At 39.7% G+C, this 18509-nt stretch overlaps 2 protein-coding genes across 2 annotated transcripts in view; both read right to left on the bottom strand.

Moving 5' to 3' along the window:
- Positions 1 to 2012: 2012 nt before the first annotated feature.
- On the bottom strand, positions 2013 to 17825 carry ttll12 (tubulin tyrosine ligase-like family, member 12). Its single transcript, XM_008401559.2, has 15 exons — positions 17737 to 17825; positions 14853 to 15037; positions 14608 to 14753; positions 13040 to 13238; positions 12762 to 12921; positions 11616 to 11749; positions 10485 to 10561; positions 10249 to 10365; positions 8383 to 8577; positions 8114 to 8225; positions 6607 to 6755; positions 6434 to 6515; positions 5952 to 6020; positions 3362 to 3500; positions 2013 to 2290 (listed from the first exon to the last, which is right to left on the bottom strand). Exons 2-15 carry the CDS (start codon positions 14991 to 14993, stop codon positions 2139 to 2141), a joined length of 1872 nt encoding a protein of 623 aa, XP_008399781.1. The 5' UTR covers positions 14994 to 15037; positions 17737 to 17825; the 3' UTR covers positions 2013 to 2138.
- Positions 16074 to 18509, bottom strand: part of LOC103459747 (sorting nexin-4-like) — a 19979-nt gene continuing 17543 nt past the window's right edge. The window contains exons 12-14 of the mRNA XM_008401561.2: positions 17934 to 18079; positions 17737 to 17851; positions 16074 to 17657 (exon numbers count right to left, since the gene is read on the bottom strand). Of these exons, the coding sequence (XP_008399783.1) occupies positions 17610 to 17657; positions 17737 to 17851; positions 17934 to 18079 (309 nt within the window). The 3' untranslated portion in view covers positions 16074 to 17609. The remainder of the gene's footprint in view (positions 17658 to 17736; positions 17852 to 17933; positions 18080 to 18509) is intronic.

The raw sequence follows: 18509 nt of genomic DNA, 5'->3' as shown, positions 1-18509 counted from the left end.
CCCCGCTAAATCGTTTACGGGTACGCAGTACTCTGCCGTACCCCCTTACTTTCACCCCTGTTTCTACCATATTGTTCTTATGAAACATAATATTTAGATAGACCTCGTTCCAGTTTGAAACAGCCAGATCTATTTCTTCTCAGCATGGCGAAGCTGTCCAACACCTGATAAGGCTGAAAATTGAATGTAGAGCTGCAAATTCAAAGATAGTCCATTTTTCACTTCTTTCGCTGATAAAGGTTTTTTGGCATCTAGCATGCTGCTCTTATGAAATATAAGATTTAGACCTGGTTCCAGATTTAAAAAGCCAGATCTACTGCTTCTCAGCATTTCGGAGCTGTCCAACATCTAATGTTGATCGCTGGGCCCTCTGGAAGCAGAAGGTTGGTTAAAAGAAGGAACTGTAACAACTGATATGATGGAAAGAGTGAGCTTTGTGCAGTAAAAGTGGCTTTTATGCAACCCAGGGTCAATTCTTCCCCGAGCATGACCAAGAGCTCTATTTCAATCAGGTTGGTGGCTAAATTCAGGGGAACCAAGGATAAAGCATCTTTTTTGGTGATGCAATCAGAGAGAGTATGGGTTTCAGTGATAGAAAGAGTCCCATAAAGTCTGTTACAAGAAGAGGAACGGTCGGCTTTCCTTCCAGTAAGTCATCATGCTCTCATCAAGACGGACCAAAGGCCCTGATTCAAACCTCAAAGAGGATCCATGAACTGCAGGAGGGCCGAGGGCTGCTCTATGTTTAAGGAAACAACCCAGGAATTCTTAAAGACTGCAGTTCTAAACTGGAGCTCAACCAACAGCTAAGGCCTGGGGCCCCCAATGTTCAAGGTAAAGTTTCACTGGCCAGCGAAGTCATCAGTCATCAGTTGACTGATGACTTAAAACGGGCTGTGGCTTCACACTCAAGGACTGCTGCCTGCTTCCACACTTTTTGTTGGGGCTCATTCTCCATCAGGCCTGTATTGGGGTTCAAATTCCATGCACAGTCTCTCAAATTCAGTTTCAGAGTTGGGAAACATGTTCTTAGATTGAGATGATTTTATATTATAATAATTTAATTTAGCATCATCACCCGATTGCTGCAACTGAATTATGCTGCAAGTTAACTGCAATAGTAAAGGATTACTAATAAACTGAGCATGAAAAAAGTTTAGAAGAGGTCTGGACATTAGACTTATTGAGTCACTTCAATAATGTGTTCTTTGATGGTGGTAAAATACACTATAATGCCAAAAGTATTCACTCACCTGCCTTGACTCACATATGAGTTTAAGTAACATCCTATTCCTAATAGGGTTATACTCTTCTGGGACGGCTGTCCACAAGCTTTAGGAATGTGTTTATGGGGATTTTTGACCATTCTTCTAGAAGTGCATTTGTGAGGTAATACACTGACGTTGGACGAGAAGGCCTGGTTCTCAGTCTCTGCACTAATTCAGAGACTGCACCTAGTTGGTGCAACCTATTGGGTTGCACCAACTAGGTGGATGAACTTCACTGGCCATCCACACCAGACTCCATCAGATTGCCAGATGGAGAAGCGTGATTCGTCACTCCAGAGAATGCGCCTCCACTGCTCTAGACTCTAGAGTCCAGTGGCAGTGTGTTTTACACCACTGCATCCAATGCTTTGCATTGCACTTGGTGATGTATGGCTTGGATGCAGCTGGTCACCATAGAAACCTAATCCATGAAGTTCTCTGCGCACTGTTCTTGAGCTAATCTGAAAGGCACATGAATGGAGCGATTTACTGCAGAAAGTTGGCTACCTTTTCACACTATGTGCTTCAGCAGCCACTGACCCTGCTTTGTCAGTTTACGTGGCCTAACATTTCGTGGCTGAGATGCTGTCGTTCCCAAACACTTACATTTTCTTATAATACAGCTGTATTAATTGCTTATGTATTTATTTTTCTGTTTTAATGAAATTCAGTAGGTAGATGTGTGCCATTTGTCATCTACCAGGGTCAGATTTCCTATTTGAAAACAAAAAACATGGACACTCATACTTTCTGAGCAGGTCGTTTACCTTATTGGACAAAATATGTTGCAGTGACACACATCAACCAGTTTAATACTGAAAAGGCTTACAAAACCTAAACCATAAATAGTCTTCTGGGGTGAAGCTTTGTTCACACTATCTGAGTGACTGGACAGTTCTCAGGCTGATCCAGGAACAGAGTCTGGAACATGTGGTTGTAGAAGTCCGGATGGTAGAGGCAGGCCCGGGCACAGTCAGGGCTAAAGTTCAATTCCAGGATCTGAGGCTGCATGATCCGCTCACCTGAACCAAGAAGAACATTTATACTGTTATTAAAATAGTACATAAAAGAAAGAAGAAAGTAAAAGCAACACAAAACAGATCAATGGTAAACAAGGTGCCTTAGTAAATCAATAACCTTCTGACATTTTAACCAGCTGTACAGGAGGGATCATCAAACAGTGGAACTTCAAATGATTTTCCCAGCAGTAACATTAAAGAGTTTTGGAGCAGTGATTATGATCAAAGTAGATGTGCAACACCGTTATCAATCCATACAAGTCAAGAATTATTGAAATACAGACAGACATCGTCCTTCCACCACTGTGGTGAGCAGCAGGATCAAGCACAAACCTTTTTCAGCAGAAGCATCCCATTATAGTCTTAATCATGACTGTTAGTCTATATTGTACAATGCAAAAATAACATTAAAGGTCCACTATTATTCTCCCTGGAACAAGCTGGGATGTGTGTGGCCTATACAAAACATGTCCATTACATTTAATACACAAAATCATTGTCAGATATCGAGATTTCACCTGATCAGTTCTCAATGCAGACCATCACTTTTGACAGTAAATGCACAGATATTGTGGGTAACAGAGTGAGACAAGGGACTAGCAGAGGCTGTCGTTCAGTGTTTGCTTGTGCTAAATGACAAACCAGGTTCGTGCTGAATAACAATTCAAAGCACACAATATTTCATTATACTTACATTTGCAGATTTGTGACTAACAGTAGGATCATAACCTTCCTTCAGTGCATGTATTTAGGCATGTCTTGCCCTGTTGGTGTGTTTCAAAACACTCCTTCCTAAACTGATCTGCTCAAACTACAACTTGCAAACAAAAATAAAATGAAGCTCTGTTCTCTGTGACTGGGAGAATATGTAGCGACACCTGCATGACCAACAATCTAGAAGTTTTTGAAACAGGCCGTTTTGCACAAACCAGCACAAAATTTACATATTCCCAAAAAAAAGGCTGGGTGTATTTTTTTCTGGTTGTTCTTGGACTGTTTCTAGAAGTAGGAGATATTCAAATGGAAATACAGAAACATGCAAAAAGTGATAGTGATGATAGCTTTAATCATTACCATTTTGCCCTTGACACCACTTCAACATGAGATCCACAGCATAGATGGCCCGGGATGACTGATATGGACAGATTCCATACGGTGCTGGCCGAGATGAAGCGGCTTGGAAGAATTCCTTGAAAGCTTTAAATAAACCTGCCTGAAAGAGAAGCAAATGGAAACAGGAAGGTCTTCATTAGAAAAGTCATTAGCACGCCCTGATGTATTTGTTTGATTATAAGGGAAATACTGTAACTATAATGTCTGCTTGTTCTAAGATGCTGAATTGTTTGCACTTTGCAACATGGATCTTTAGATCTTCAACAACCTTGACGTGTTATTAACCACAAGACAAGTGAGAGGCCAGTAAAAATCACATTCATGTCCATGTATGTTGGTTTGAAGCAGATGCTAAACTGTCCCTAGTATTCCTTTCTGCCTACTACACCGACATCATGTCAGCAAAACAGGAACTACAAAGATAATCGGCAATTCTGAGCAACAAAATTCCCAGGGGAATACTGGAAAAAAGTCTGTCCCTTTTATGTTGAAGTCCATTTCCAAACAATCCAAGTTCCAACAGATTCAGGTTTACACCAGTTGCAGTTATTTGAGTAAATTCAAACAAATCTTTTTCATTGGTATGACACAACAAAAAAATAGGGATGCACTGATATGAAAATGTGGACTGATATTCAATGTAATATTGCTGTTTGGCAAATGCTTGACATTTACCAATATCATATAATTATTTCACTACCCTTTCAAAATCTTTAAAAAAATACCACACCACTGATTTCGCCAATGCTTCACTTATTAAACTTCCCACAATCCTTTGCTTCATCACCATCACTGTTACATAACCAAAGAAACATCACATGACCAGACATTCCGGTCTAAGTCAAATGACTAATATCATCCAATACCAATTTTGGTGCTAACATATTGTGCATCCTAAAAAAAATCTAATTAATAGAAGGCTTTCCACTGAATTGATAGTGATTAATTGGTTAATGACTGAATCGACAAATAGGATTATGATGAAGTGAAAAAGAGTGGGGTTACTTATGGGGAAATTGGTCATTTTATCACATTCTTGAAGAGCCAGTTACACACAAAGAGGAGAATGAAAGCGAAATGAAGAATCATACCTAACACACCTAAGAAAATGGAGCTGGAGAAGGTATAAAAAGAAAAAGATCAAATGGCTGAAAAGAAAAACAATGAAAGGCAAATGAAAATGACCCTCAAATAATCCAGCTAAACTACACTAAAGACAGCAGTTGTGTACTGTACTATAGAGTAGCTCAGATAGAAGCACCGCTGAAGCAGAAGAAGATCAGGAGAATACATGACAGAGAAAATGAAAGAGGAGAAAAGGAATGAAACTAAGCACCGTAAGAAGAATGGGTTTTTGGTCCAAAAAAAAAAAAATAAAGTGCTTGTTTCCTGCAGCCCAAAATAGATCATTGATTGAGACTTCAACTTCAGATGTCCAGAATCACAGTGATGATGATGATGGTGGTGATGGTGACATGAATCTGTAGCTTGGGATTTTGCCATTGTGGACTTTGCAGGCAAAAACAAATCCTACCACTACGCTGGATTGTTTGAAAAGACGGATGGTGTCAACATCAGTATAGGTTTCTTAGGCGAAATCTGCAAATGGGAGCTCATCTTCACTTTCAAACAAAATGATGTCAACCCTTGAGAAGATATACATCAGAAATTACCCACACCACAAAAACATGTTATATGTGTATGTGTCTCTGTATATATAAATCTAACTGATTAATATTGTAAATAATGCAAATATCACCACATTTACGGTTACATTGTATACATTTCCTACATTGTTTGCACTGTTGGAGGTGACTTTTGCATATGCGTACTGTGACAAATTGAATTAAAGTTTAACTACTATCAGTCCTTTGCTTTGAAGTCATTTTTAGTAAAAACTGCCACCACTCGCATTACTCTTCTTGAATTTCCACATCAGTTTAGTGGAAACCAGAATGTCAGATTCAAATCAAGATGCAGTTACATTCAAAATGTCACATGGCAGGAAAACCAGCAGCTTTACACGTAATACTTTCTAAACTATGCAGTTGTGTTGAAGAAAAACTTAAAAATGTAAACCTTTTCTACAGAAACCAGTTTGTGTCATTTAGTTCTTTATTCAGAAGTCTTGAGCCTCTCTGTGTCACTCTGTACAGTCAGTGTGGTTAAGAGGAAACATAATCTTTAAACCCTTTACATGCAGAAGGAAAACTGAATGATGTTTTCAAGCTAACATCAGGTGAAAGAAATATGATATACTTGTAAAATGTTCCCCCCAAACAGTAGAATTTTATCTAACAATAAATATTGAAAAAAGTCATGTGGTTTCAGAAATTTCCCAACTAAAGAATAGACCTACTATATTCACAATATTTCATAATTTAGATTAATAGACAGGTATTACGAGTTACATTTACTTGAGGTGAAGCTGTTTGTGTCCCAAGAAGTACAAATGCTAAATATTTGCTGCATTAATTCAACCAAATTCATTGAAGCTAAATATTTTATCACCAAAAAGGGGATATAAGTTGGTCCATGTATTCAGACTTACTTCCACATCTTTCCATGGATACTGTGGGTACTGTTGCTCAAACATGGGGATGAACTCATCATAGTGAACCTGCAATGATTCCAAAACAGATCAGAAATTCATTCAGACCTGCATCTCAATAAACCAAAAAGATCAGTGAAAAAATAATTTCTTTCATCAAATTAATTCAAGAAGTGAAACTTGTGTGTTTCTATTAATGATATTAGGGATTAGCTAATAAAAACCTAAAATCTGTTTTTGATCAATAAAACACAGAGAGTGAGCCACTGCAAGTAGATGCGGAATGAAATATGGAATGAATCTATATAGAGTAATATTAGCTTCACTTTTTGAATTCAGATGCTGAAATTATGATATTCAAATCTACTGAGGTGACAAACAAAAGAGCTGCTGGAGTGTTCAAATGAAATTCCATCTTCATAAATTTAGAAATAACCAACAGTCAACATTTTGCAGAAGGATTCCAGAAGTAAAGCATGTACCTGTTTAAGCTGCACTCCTTCTGCATAGTTCATCACAGTGAAGTGTTTCTGGTAGTCATCGAAATGATCCAAGGCGAAGGGCCTAAACAACAGAACAAAGGTTAATTCTGCTGCATGGTGAGCAGGGAAGCTGATCCATCCCGTTTCTCATCCTGATGGAAAACATTCCTCACTTGTTGGCGAAGCGCAGCCAGAAGACATTGTAGACATAAAGACGCAGCGGCTGTACCGAATGCAGCATGAGCATGTAGCGGATGTCAAACTTTACCATTCCTACTTCTCTGCTGAACAGCACTGGATCATGCAGGTACTTACACACCACCTGATGAGAACACACACACAGACACCCTGAGGCCAGTAGCTCTGTAGATACAAACACATTTACATTTCAGCTTGGAAGCCCCACCCAGTCCTGCCTAGAAGCCAGAGGATAGGGGAAGTGGGCCTCTGTGTAACGTCATATTGATGCCCCAGGAAACAAAAGATCATAGAAACTCTGATCAGATTCATAAGTAATGGATGCAGTAAGAACATCTTCAGTAAAATTTGTTTTAAATTGAAACAACGAAATTGCGGCAGGCTTTTAGCAATTAATAGCATGATGAATTAAAATGAGCTTGATGTAATTTTGTTTACAGAGACATCATAATCCATTTTATGTATGGTTTTGCTTGTCTGTATTTTTATTTCCATTGTATCTGTTTTCAGTTGTCATGTTTTGTTCTGGATAATCAAAACATCTCCTGGTCTCGCCGACCTGAAGGTAAAAGTCTAACCAGTCTGTGACCAGGGGCCTCACATATCAGTGTGCAGCTTTCACACTAAAAGTTGGTGTAGGGACAAATATAGAAAAGTGCGGCACACAAAAAAATTCTGATGCATAAACCATGCACACACACATGCCTAGGCAGATCCTAATTTGCAGGAAATAGAGCACGTAGTTCGAAACATAATAATTATATATTTTATTTAAAAGGTGCATTTCAGGGTACAAGAGTTCACCTTATAAAAATAAAAACTCCAATTCCCTCCGATTCAGTGGCGATGTTCTCCATCAGAGCTAGAGCCTTCCACAATTACGCAGCACCTTTGCACAGCTATTTGTGTATAAATCTACACCTTGTTCACCCTAAAATCATCCACACCAACTGTTTGGAGTTAATCACATTTTCCCTAAGCCTAAACCACATTTTCTTTTTCAGTGCATTTCAGGATTAAATAACACTGAATGCAGTCAGGTTTCAGTGTATGTTGTTGAGTTTTGGCCTCTAGTAATTTGTTATTGTGCAGAAAAAAGGTTTGCATGGCTGCTCCATATTTTCAAGGCTGGTAAAAAGTTTGTGTATATTTATGCAAACTTTCACGCCACGTTTACTTTTATACATGCCGACTTGTGTGTAAACTATGGCGCCTCACATTTTTTTTGCAGACTTTATACATGAGGCTCCAGAATGTGTGGGGTCTGCAAAGATATTAGCTGCCCAATGATGTCAAGTCCCATCTGGTTTATAGACTTCAATAAAAATTCTAGATCAGATATTAACCCCATAGCTGTAATGACGACACTTGTATCCTCATTGACTAATGCACGCGTTTTGACGGTAAGAGTTAAGGGGTTAAATTCAGACAGTCTGGTTTTCACGTTGGGGTTTCATCTCAGACCGACGAGTGTGCTCGTACCTTTGGTGTGCTCTCTCTCTGTCTGATGATGTAGTCCAGATTACTGGTGACGTGTGTGTCCAGACCCCGGGCCAAGTTCCATGGCTTACAGATCCAGTGGTTGTCTTCTCCCCTGAAAACCAGCAAGAGTTATTTCAAGCTTCCCATCTGAGTCTGTATGACAACAAGGTTAAGCAGCAGATTGTGACAATGCCTCCAGATTTTCAAACGTTGAGCTGATATAAAAAAAACAAAGCCCTGATAATGGTGAGTAAAAAAAAAGATCCAACCTGAGTTGTCTCAGCTGATAATGTTTGATGAAGTGTGGAAGCTCTGTCTGGAGGTTGAAGGTCTCTGGAAGCCAGTTAGGCGTGGAACCGCCCTTCAGCCTGCGGCCCATGGCAGCCAGGCAGTCCTTCACCGTCACTATGCTCTCACAGGGGAACTGGTTCAGCATGACATGAGGCCGCTCTTCACTCAGCTTCCTACCACACATGCGCGCACACACACACACACAAGTTCTGCTCAAACCCAACTCATCCGTGATAAATAGCCAACTGATATTAAGATTATTGTTTAAGTCCTATTGAAGTTATAATTTTAAATAAGGAAGAGAGAAGCAAATTATTATTCAATTTTGCAGAGGAGGTGTGATTAAATAAGTTCTAAACTCCTTTTCAAATATGTAAGCTACACTAGTTTGGTTTGATTATTTTTTATTGTTCCATTTTTGCGTTGCTCTGTGTCATTTGGGTATTGAGTGTGGAGTTAATTGTGTTTATTTTTGTTCGTTACATATTTGAAATAAAATTGAATTGAAAATGTTACTTTCTGCTGCTTCCTAAATCATATTTGTCTGCTGATGAGTAATTATCCCAACAAGTTATGTCTGCCTCTGACTAACTGGATCTGTTTTTCATGGCACAGATTATGTAACTGGCTCAGAGTTCATGTATTTAACTGGGTCTAGATCAATCCTGGCCCTCAAGGGCCGCTGTCCTGCAGCTCTTAGATGTCTCCCTGGTCCTACACACTTCAATCAAATAACTGAATCACTTCCTCGGTGTAGTGAGGTTCTCCAGAGTCCTGCCAACGACCTCATTATTTGACTCAAGTGTGTTGAAGTAGAGACACACCTGCAGGACACCGGCCCTCCAACCTCCAGGCCTGGGGTTGCTTCTACTGCCATAAACTCTTTACTTTGTGTTTGACACAAATAGGAGCTCTGGTGTTTTGTGTGTTGGTTGTGATAGACGGCCGCTCACGCTCAGCCAGTCTCTCCGTTATCGCTCCAAGCACGCTCAGTAGGAGAGATTGCTGTAAAATGAGTGATTCAATGCAATTTTCTATGTTTCCATAGATGACAAACTTCAATTTAAATAATAAACTGAACTTGACCGCTTGAATTGACTATATGTCTGGATACAAAAAAGCTACATAGCATATGTATTTAATCAGGAAAATTAATTCATGCAACAAAAAGATTTTAGATACTGTGTATAAGAATCTCATTGAATGTGCACCAGTGTGTGAAGGACAAAAATAGACAGTCCGGAATCACCAGTATGAGCTGAGGATGCTGGGAGATTTATACCAAAGACAAATAAAACTAAAGGCCAATGAATTGTGGGTGATTTAATTCAGCCTCTACTTGGGGAATTTGTCAGGCTTCGCTCTGGAAGGCATTAAGTACAAACAACAAATTTATACCAAAGGCAACAAGATTCCTCACCAAGAGTCACATGTGAAGTTGTGGCTGTTGTTGGTTTGTGAATTTGTTGTGATCTTTTTTATTATGTAATGTAAATGTTTTTAGTCACCATGTGAAGCCAAAGGCAGCTTTCCACATCTGTGAACAACCTAAATTATTATTATTATGATAATTGAATGGGCTTTTTGACTTCTGACAACAATTTCTGTGATTAGGTTGGTAAATAAATAAACAGAACTGGAATGAAACAACCAACATTTTTTGCTGCTAGGTCCATCTAATTACCCAGCAGCAGTGTCTGACTTCAACAACTTCTATAACTGATAATAATACATATTCTAATTTACTGAGACTACTGCAATTCGATATTCCAAATATTTTCTGTTTGCGTAAATTGATGACTCTCTTCTTCTCCATAGCTCTGACCAGGATGTGTGGTGCTAACCTGTAGTCTTTGATGTGATCATAATTCCAAATGATGTCAGCCTCCTCCTCTTCCTCCACCAGAATGAAACGAGGATGTGTCAGGTTGTTTCTTACTTGAGACATTTGAGTGAAGACTCTGAAATCAAAAGCAGATTTACTTAAAAGATCTGCGGCTGAAGCCTTGGTATCACAGCAGACCTCCTGAAGTTCGACTAGTTTCCAGCTTCCATCCTCTGTTGCTGAGGTCAGACTTACTTGAGGATTTTGTCTTTGGGAACAGTAGAAGGCTGGATTTCCACAGGAAGCTGTTCCTTGTTCTCTCGTGCGATGGCCTGGAGATATGAACCCAGAGGACTTTACAGACTTGGGAATGTGTTGTTTGATTGGCAGAAGCATCTCAGTCGACGAGAATTCAATTCAAAAAGTAAAACTGATTCATTGCTCAAAGAGAGATGCAGCTGAACTCTTTATTTTTATTTATCGAGATGCTTCAGACTAACAAAAACCAAAAATCCAAATATTACATAAGATCAAAATATTTTTAATGCAGAAATGTTCTGGTGTGGACTGGAGTCAGATTGAAGTCACTCAGAGTTTGGACTTGACTTGACCTGGAATCCTTCAGGTTTACTGTCATGACGTCTGGGTGTTAAGAGTTTTTGCTATGGACTTTTATTTTTCATAGTGTAGCTCCATACGTTTGTTATTCATAGTCTTGTGTGTAGGTTTGTCTTCAGTTTTCCATTTGTGTCTAGATTATCAAGTTTTATTTGAGTTAAGTTATTTTGTTTAAGTTGTTTCTTTGCTCATCTATTTCTCTCATAACTTGTCTCTACTCATTCTGTTCTGTTTTCTTAGTAATTTTGCTTTTAGTTTTTACTGCTAGTTCAAGTCTTTTTGTTTCCCTGTCTGTTGTTCCGTACCTCACAGCATCCTGATCTTGTCTTTGCTTTGTTTCTTAGTCTACCTACAGTCTTAATATTTTGCCTTTTACATTTTGTGCAGTTTTTTTATTGAGTTCATTAAACCACGGCCTCAAGTTTTGCTGTAGGTGACATCATCAGAGCACGAACCACAGCTCCACCACGCCATGGGCAGGAAGGCCCATGACGATGGGCCTTCATACCCGTCGTTATGTCCATAATAATAAATACACATATCACATATTCTCTCTCTCACTTTTGTGGTAACTATATGCTCCAGACGTGAACTTTGACCAGCCAGATACCAGTGGAAGAAGTAAGCATGCACCTCATTTTTCTGTTAGTTGGTGGAATAGATTGTGTTGTTCAACTGAGGCTAAAAGAGCTCAGGGTCAAATGATTCGGTAGGAAGCCGTCATCAAAGTTTGTCCTTTGATTAAGTGTCCAAAGTGATTGTCCTTACCTTATAGTAAGAATCTGCTGGTTCTGTGACGACACTGCTCACTCCTTCCAGATCATCATGTATCCATGGTAACAACCGACATCTCCGTAGCAATGGGTTGGTTTCCCCATATGCATAATCGCGGGTTACTTCATCTGTGCAAGTGGGAAAGCAGGATTGTTTACACAATCTTATATCAAAAAACTATTTTTATTAGCTAAAACAAATTTGAAAAACATAATTTCTTTCAGATTTTAAAGTAACAGAATCATACAAAAAGTAACAGGAAAAGACACCAAAACATTAAACGGTTCCTCAAACATGTAATTCCTAAAGTACCTAAACATCACACGTTACAAGTCCTGGATCAGATCCTGTTTCTGTGAAAAGACAAGCTACAGAAAACCAAATAAAATAACTTTGTTTTAATTTAGTTCTATATGTGACTTCGGTTCTTTAATCCCAAATGACAGCAGAGGGCCCTGCTGGAAGCACTGAATCTCTGGCGGTCAGTAGGGATGAAGCAGAACTCACTGTCCAAATCAGAGTTGTGCAGAACTGCACAGGCTGAAAGGTTACAAAGCTTCTCTTCTGATCTAACATAAACATATCTGCACACTTCCATCCTGGTGTCCAACGCTGTAGTGTGGAGAGGTAATGCACTTCTAGGTCTTGGAATCAATCTATATAAATGTTTTAAGGAATATTCTTTCGATAATTAACAATAGTGAAACACTGAGTCAATCAGAGAAAGTCAGAATAAATTAACAGTGATTCTCAGAGGTCAAGTTAGGGAGAGAAAAAAAAGAAACTTAAAACATACAATTCTTATTGTACCTTCCACCCAACTCTCTCCTGTAGGGAGTTTCTCTCAATCTTTCCCTATCTGGTTAACTGGTACCTCTGTCCCGAAAACAAACCCGGTTTGATTTCGGGACAGAGGAGTTTCGGCGGAAAGGAGATGAAAAACATCTCCTCTGAAAACCTCCCTTATCAGTTTCATAAGAAAAACACCTGCTCAGAAACCTTCGTTATCAGTTCATTCTGCCTCAGTAAACAAGACAATGTCTAAAGACAAAGTCACTTTCATAGGCGGGAGAGCAGCAGACTCTAGAAAGGGTACCAGGGTGGATCAGGGTGTGTGTTTGGATCAAGTTGTGTCCTTACCACCTCCTTGCAGATCTTGCAGAGGCCAGAGCAGAGTGTAGGCCAGCTGACCCTGCATGTAGAAAAAGGGGGCCATGCAGCAGCTGGGATGGTCCGAGTGCTGCACCTGGGAGCCAAACTCATCCATGATGTACCACACAGGAGCTTTTGCTTCTGCTGACTGCGCACACACACACACGCGCGCGTGCACGCACACATACGAACACACAGCAGAGAAAGGGGCTGAAACACATGCTGACTGAGAGAGAGTTGCAGTGTGAGGCCATTCTCAGACTTGCCCCCTGGGACAGCTGGTAGGTCTGGTTGTATTTCCACATGCGCTCCAATATCAGCTCAACTACGTCTGGAAGGGGGATCTCGCCGTGGAAGTCCACCCCCATGAGGGAGGCCATCCTGGGCAGCAGTCCCGAAATCTGCTCCAGCTGTTCCCGGGCGTGCTCCACCCGGTACGTCCAAGCATGGTCCACCAGAAAGATACTGCAGGAGGAGCGCAGAAAGCCTGGATTTCAGCAGCATGTTGTAAAAAGATGCTAAAGTCCTGAGCATCACTATGTGTCAGCAGCAGACATCAGCAGCTCCCCCTGTGAAAATGTTCAAGCTTGTAGATCTGGAGACGTCTCTGCTCGTCTTTCTCCCTCATGAGGGAGGCCATCCTGGGCCACTTTTTTAGAAACACCTTGTTTCAGTTATTATGACAGCATCACATCATACCAGGTAACCATGTCCAGTTTGAATATGTGTGTTAAATAGAGCTGAAATTACCCATCGGATTAATCAGTTATTGAAATAATAGTCAATTAATTTAGTAATCAATTAATCATTAGCTGGAGTATACAAACTCAAAAAAAGACAAGTAATAATCCCAAACTGTATATATCCATTTTGCATTTACAATTATGGTGAAAAATATTATTACTAAGTAATACGTGATGACTATTAATCTGATGGTCATGTTTTGTTATGTCTCTGTTCTAAAATAACCTGTCTGGGTTGGTCTAAAACCCAGACAGAACCGACACAGAACCTACCATCAGTCTGACATGGAGCTCTAACCGGACCTGTTCAGGAGTGTTTCTGGCGTCTCTCCATCATGTATCTGGTATGAATACAGACTGTACCAGACTGAGTGATTTTCACAGTCATTAAGTTTTCCCACAACAAATATTTTTTTTAAAAAGTTGCATTTTATTGCATTTCAGGCAATAAAATGTTTATATTGTTATTTTAAAAAGGACCTGAATTATTTCTAATATAATGCATATCTAGTGTTGTATATAAAAAAAGCTTAAGTGGTTCATTGAAAAATCTACAGAATGTGCCAAGTCTGACTAACTGTCAAAATGTCCCATTAGTAAAATAATTATCTGCAGCACTAGTTTTATATTGTCCGTTTCCTGTTCTGATTTGACAGGAGTGTGTGTGTACCGTGTATTTAGGTTTATGACTAAGGTGTGGATTGAGTTTTGGTTAGGGTTATGTTCTTGTTTGTAATGTTATGTAACGTTTCTTTGTGCTGCTTTGGTTTTTGATATATTAAAATAATTTTTTAGGTCATCCAGAGGTCACTATCCCTCCCGATCTTCCTTCAAAACAAACCAAAGTGGTTTACTTTTTTCAGTGCTCCTTTTGTGCAGATTTATGCCGTCATTAGAGCTGGTGGATGACCTAAAAATATATTTTTTATATCTCAGAAACCAAAGCAGCACAAATAAAAATTTTATTCTCACATAAGGAGCACAAACCACTCAGGCTATTTGCTGGAATGTTTCACGTGGTGGAGTGTTGGCTTCACTCTGCTGCTAGTTATTCCTGAATAAACTGTAGGTTATGTTTTTACGGTTTTCACCTGGTTGGATCGGAGACTTCCAGCCCACTTTGCCGAGTAACAACCACTTTACCCCCAATCACCGCTCCAGAATTGACTTTTTTCCTCTCCCCATCTTCTTCCTGTTGGACCTTCATTATTCCAAATACCTCCCCGGCATCGTAAACCTGCAAAGAGGCAGAGAACCCCGCGAACCCCGCGGGATTACAGCAGAACCCGCGTTAACGCGACACTTCATGTAGGGAAGCTCCGTGTGGTGAGCTCACCTCGTTGGTGATCTTGTGATAGAGGCTCTTCCAGTAGACCTGAGGGACCCCTGAGGACTGCAGGGCCCCACCCTGCAGCACCACGAAGGCCCCGAACCCCTCATCCGTGTCATCATTCAGTCCTTCTGGGTCTGTTGACATCTCCAGGACAAAGTTCCAACTCACGTGCGAGCAGCTGCTGCAGACTAGGAAGACAAGTTCTTTTTTTGTGTGTGTGCTTGGTAACCATCTTGAATACGCATTATTGCCACCTAGTGGTCTGGAAAGTGAATGAGTAGTAGTTTCTTCTCTTTCAGGTTTTCCCTTCAGCGAATAATCTCTATCTCATTCAGTCCTGCGCTCTTGTCCTGTCTCTACCTCAAGCCACCAACACACAATCAAATCTCTTTTTGTTTAACAACTAGAGTTTTTCTTCACTTTATACCCAGCAATGCTCCACCTTATTATTCAGCCAGCTGAATTTTACACACAGGACGTCTTCACAATATGATCTGAAGAGGCAAAAATAAAGAAAAAGTGAAATCCAACCAGTCTCATGTCCCCCCCAGAGACATATCACCAGAACCCTGAACAGGTCGCCTGGCTGTATCAGTGTTGTTTCAGAAGAATGCCCTCATAAATCATGGCCTCAAAAATATCAGGTTTTCAAAACGTAAATGTTAATATGTGCAAGTTGTACTTCTTAAGTTTACACAACTCAACTAACATGATACTTTTGAGTTACATTAACTTGTGCAATTTTAGTGAGCACAACTGAAGTTAACTGAATATATCTGAGTATGTTTTATTCTGGAACAAATCCCAAAGCTTATTTTTTAAAGTAGAAACCCCTTGTATAAAAAGAAAACTACCTAATTGAAATACTTCCTGGCTCCTGCTTTTTATTTTTCTCTGCTCAAACTTTAACAGTTGATTAGAAAGCAGTGATAGTTTGCTGACTTTTTTTCAGTAAAACATGACATAGACATGAATGCACCATGAGGCAAAACACCAGTCATACAGCTTACTCATGGCCCAGTTACATGCAAATATAATGCCAAAACTGGCTAATTAATACTGCTCTGAAAGCGGCTCATTAGACGAACCGACTGCAGATGACCGTTTCTCCTTAAACTTGCTGCTGCTGGTGGCACAATGCATTGTGGGATACCTTGCTGGCCAATCACATATAAACCAATTGCCTCAACAGAATCAATTATTGCAACATATTAAAGAAACATGGCACCATCACAGCATATTTTATTTTTTCCAACACTGAAATCAGTTGTACAAATGTTCAAAACTTTCTCTTCGGTGGAGCAGAAATCGAGTAATGCGTGAACATCAAGCAGTAACCCTTCACAACATAAAGTCCTCACCACTTTCAAATATTTAACTTTTTTTTTAGATGAACTCAACTTAAATAAGATGAAGCTATCAAGCATTTTTAATCCAAAAGTTCACACCACGTTTAAGATAAGTACAAACAAGTTGATGAGAATTAAGTTATGTTCACTCAAAGTCTTTTATTAAACAGAATGTTTAGTTTTACATTGTAAATAAACTTTGATGACAATCCGATTTGATTTGTGTGGAAACTATCAGCTGTCATCTGACAACTGATAGTTGTCAGCCGTCAGACGGGTCCACACAGCAAGCCATTCATTACAAACAGAGTGTGTTTCTCTCACTGTGTGGATCTGTAATAAACCGTATTGGTGTGTGCTTTGCTTTGTTGTTTTCACTGTAATAGTTTGTGCTTCGAACCATGTTACCATATGAGATACACCTAAGCAGAAAGGTTTTCAGCCTTTCTGCTCATGTTGGACAGATGTCCAAGTTTCTCCCTTTCATCACCATGTTCCTTTCCTGAGATTTATATGGATGGAGTTTCCTTCTATTTCTTTGGATCCAGTTTGGATCACATGAATTTCCCTTTGCAATTGTGGTGTCATTTTTACCAGCGATAGAATTACTGCACATTGGTAATAAACACACCGCTGAAGTTTATATTACATGATCCTTCTAAATAATACCATTACGTGTCTGACTAATTACAAGATAATGTTTTTTTATATATATAAGGGGACATTGACCAGATATTTGACCAGTGTCAAAGTTTCAATTCAATTCAAAAATTATTCGTTTATCTCAAAGGAAAATAAAAACTATATTCGTCAAAGTATCTTCAAAGAATCATTTTGGATGGTGATGCTGTGGGTGGAAAGAATCTCTGGTAGAGGTCAGTCTCGCAACCAATCTGCAGATGCCTCTGACTGAAGACTTAATTTCCAGGCACCAGAGTCAATATTCCACTCTCTTTAATATTCTACCTGGCTGTACGGTTAAAGGCGGGCGAAAACGCTGCAGTCTGGGATCTGATCCTCGTCCAGTCGGATTGGTGGAAGGAATGGTTTGGGCTTCCTCCTGCTCTGTTCTAAGGGTTTGGGGTCAGAGTTCAGCTAATATTTGAGCGTTTGAGATGCTAATCATTTGCTCCCACTCTATACCTTTGGATTAAGACTCACATATTTTCATACCTTCTCCTCTAGTTTCAGCCTCACCAGCCCATCCTCCCACTGTGCTCATTCTTACAGACCCAACAATGAAGAAATCTCCAGCATGTAACTTTTGAAAATATTAAAAGCTTAAACATCAGGTTAAAGGTCATTTTTATGATCTCCCCCACCTCCTTCAAAGTACTCGAATAAGATGTTCCAGTGTATAAATGTGTCCACAGGTCTCACTTATATTAGTAGAACTTGTATGGTTTTGACTCTACATCTTAAGAAAGCATTCTTTGGCATTATTCCACACTTGTATTCCCTGCAAAAAGAGAGTAGACATGAAACTAGACAGTGAGCTTTAACTCAGAAATGTAAGCTGAGTTTAGGCTCTTCTCTACCTTCTTGCACATGGTGATTTGCATGAAAGCATAGTTGATGAGCGCCTCTTGGAGATCTTTGTCCTTCTGATCCTTAAAATGGATGATATCTGCCCACGCCTTTTCAGCATGCTCACTGGAAAAGACACATGAAGCAGAGTGGTACCAGAACCTGATCCATCAGCCATGCTGCTGCTTTCACACAGTCTGCAACTCACTTGCACTCAGCTGTTTTCTCCTTCACAGTCTCTTCCCCCTCTGCTATCAGTTCCTCCAGGAGGCTGAGCTTGGCCTCCCTCTGCTCAGGTGCTTCTTGCCCAAAAAGCTTGTTGGTCATGCCTTTTAAGGAGAAAGTGCGCACTATCTGAGATGGTCAGCAAGACAAACAGAGACAGAAAATTGATAAATGAAAAGTTATTGCCCTCTGGATTAGTTACATGTTTATAACACCTGACTGAGTTTATAAATGTTACATTATGTTGCCAAAAGCGTTCACTCATCTGCCTTCACACATGGCCCAACACTATGCACTCTTATAGGAAGATTTAGGGAGTGTTTTATATTGGATGGGTCATGATGCCTCCTGTAATTCATCTCCAATGTCTTCTATTAAGTTGAAGCCAGAACTCTGTGCAGACCAAGGCTGTTAGCTCACACCTAATGTCTCATACAGGTCTGTATGGTGCAATCGTGTCAGACCAGGAGGCTGGTTCTAACATACATACATACATACATACATACATACATACATACATACATACATACATACATACATACATACATACATACATACA

This window comes from Poecilia reticulata, linkage group LG23 (assembly GCF_000633615.1).
Source record: "Poecilia reticulata strain Guanapo linkage group LG23, Guppy_female_1.0+MT, whole genome shotgun sequence".
Lineage (NCBI taxonomy): Eukaryota > Metazoa > Chordata > Actinopteri > Cyprinodontiformes > Poeciliidae > Poecilia > Poecilia reticulata.
The sequence above is the reverse complement of the archived record's forward strand: the minus strand, read 5'-3'. Positions and strand labels throughout refer to the sequence as shown.

Excerpts from the sequence above, each read along its gene's own strand:
- ttll12 (XM_008401559.2), bottom strand. The coding sequence starts at position 14,993 with ATGTCAACAGACCCAGAAGGACTGAATGATGACACGGATGAGGGGTTC. Across the intron at positions 13,239-14,607 it reads GAAGTCTCCGATCCAACCAG|TATCTTTCTGGTGGACCATG; the intron begins GTGAAAACCGTA and ends CTCCTCCTGCAG. Across the intron at positions 6,021-6,433 it reads AAGGAGTGCAGCTTAAACAG|GTTCACTATGATGAGTTCAT; the intron begins GTACATGCTTTA and ends GAATCATTGCAG.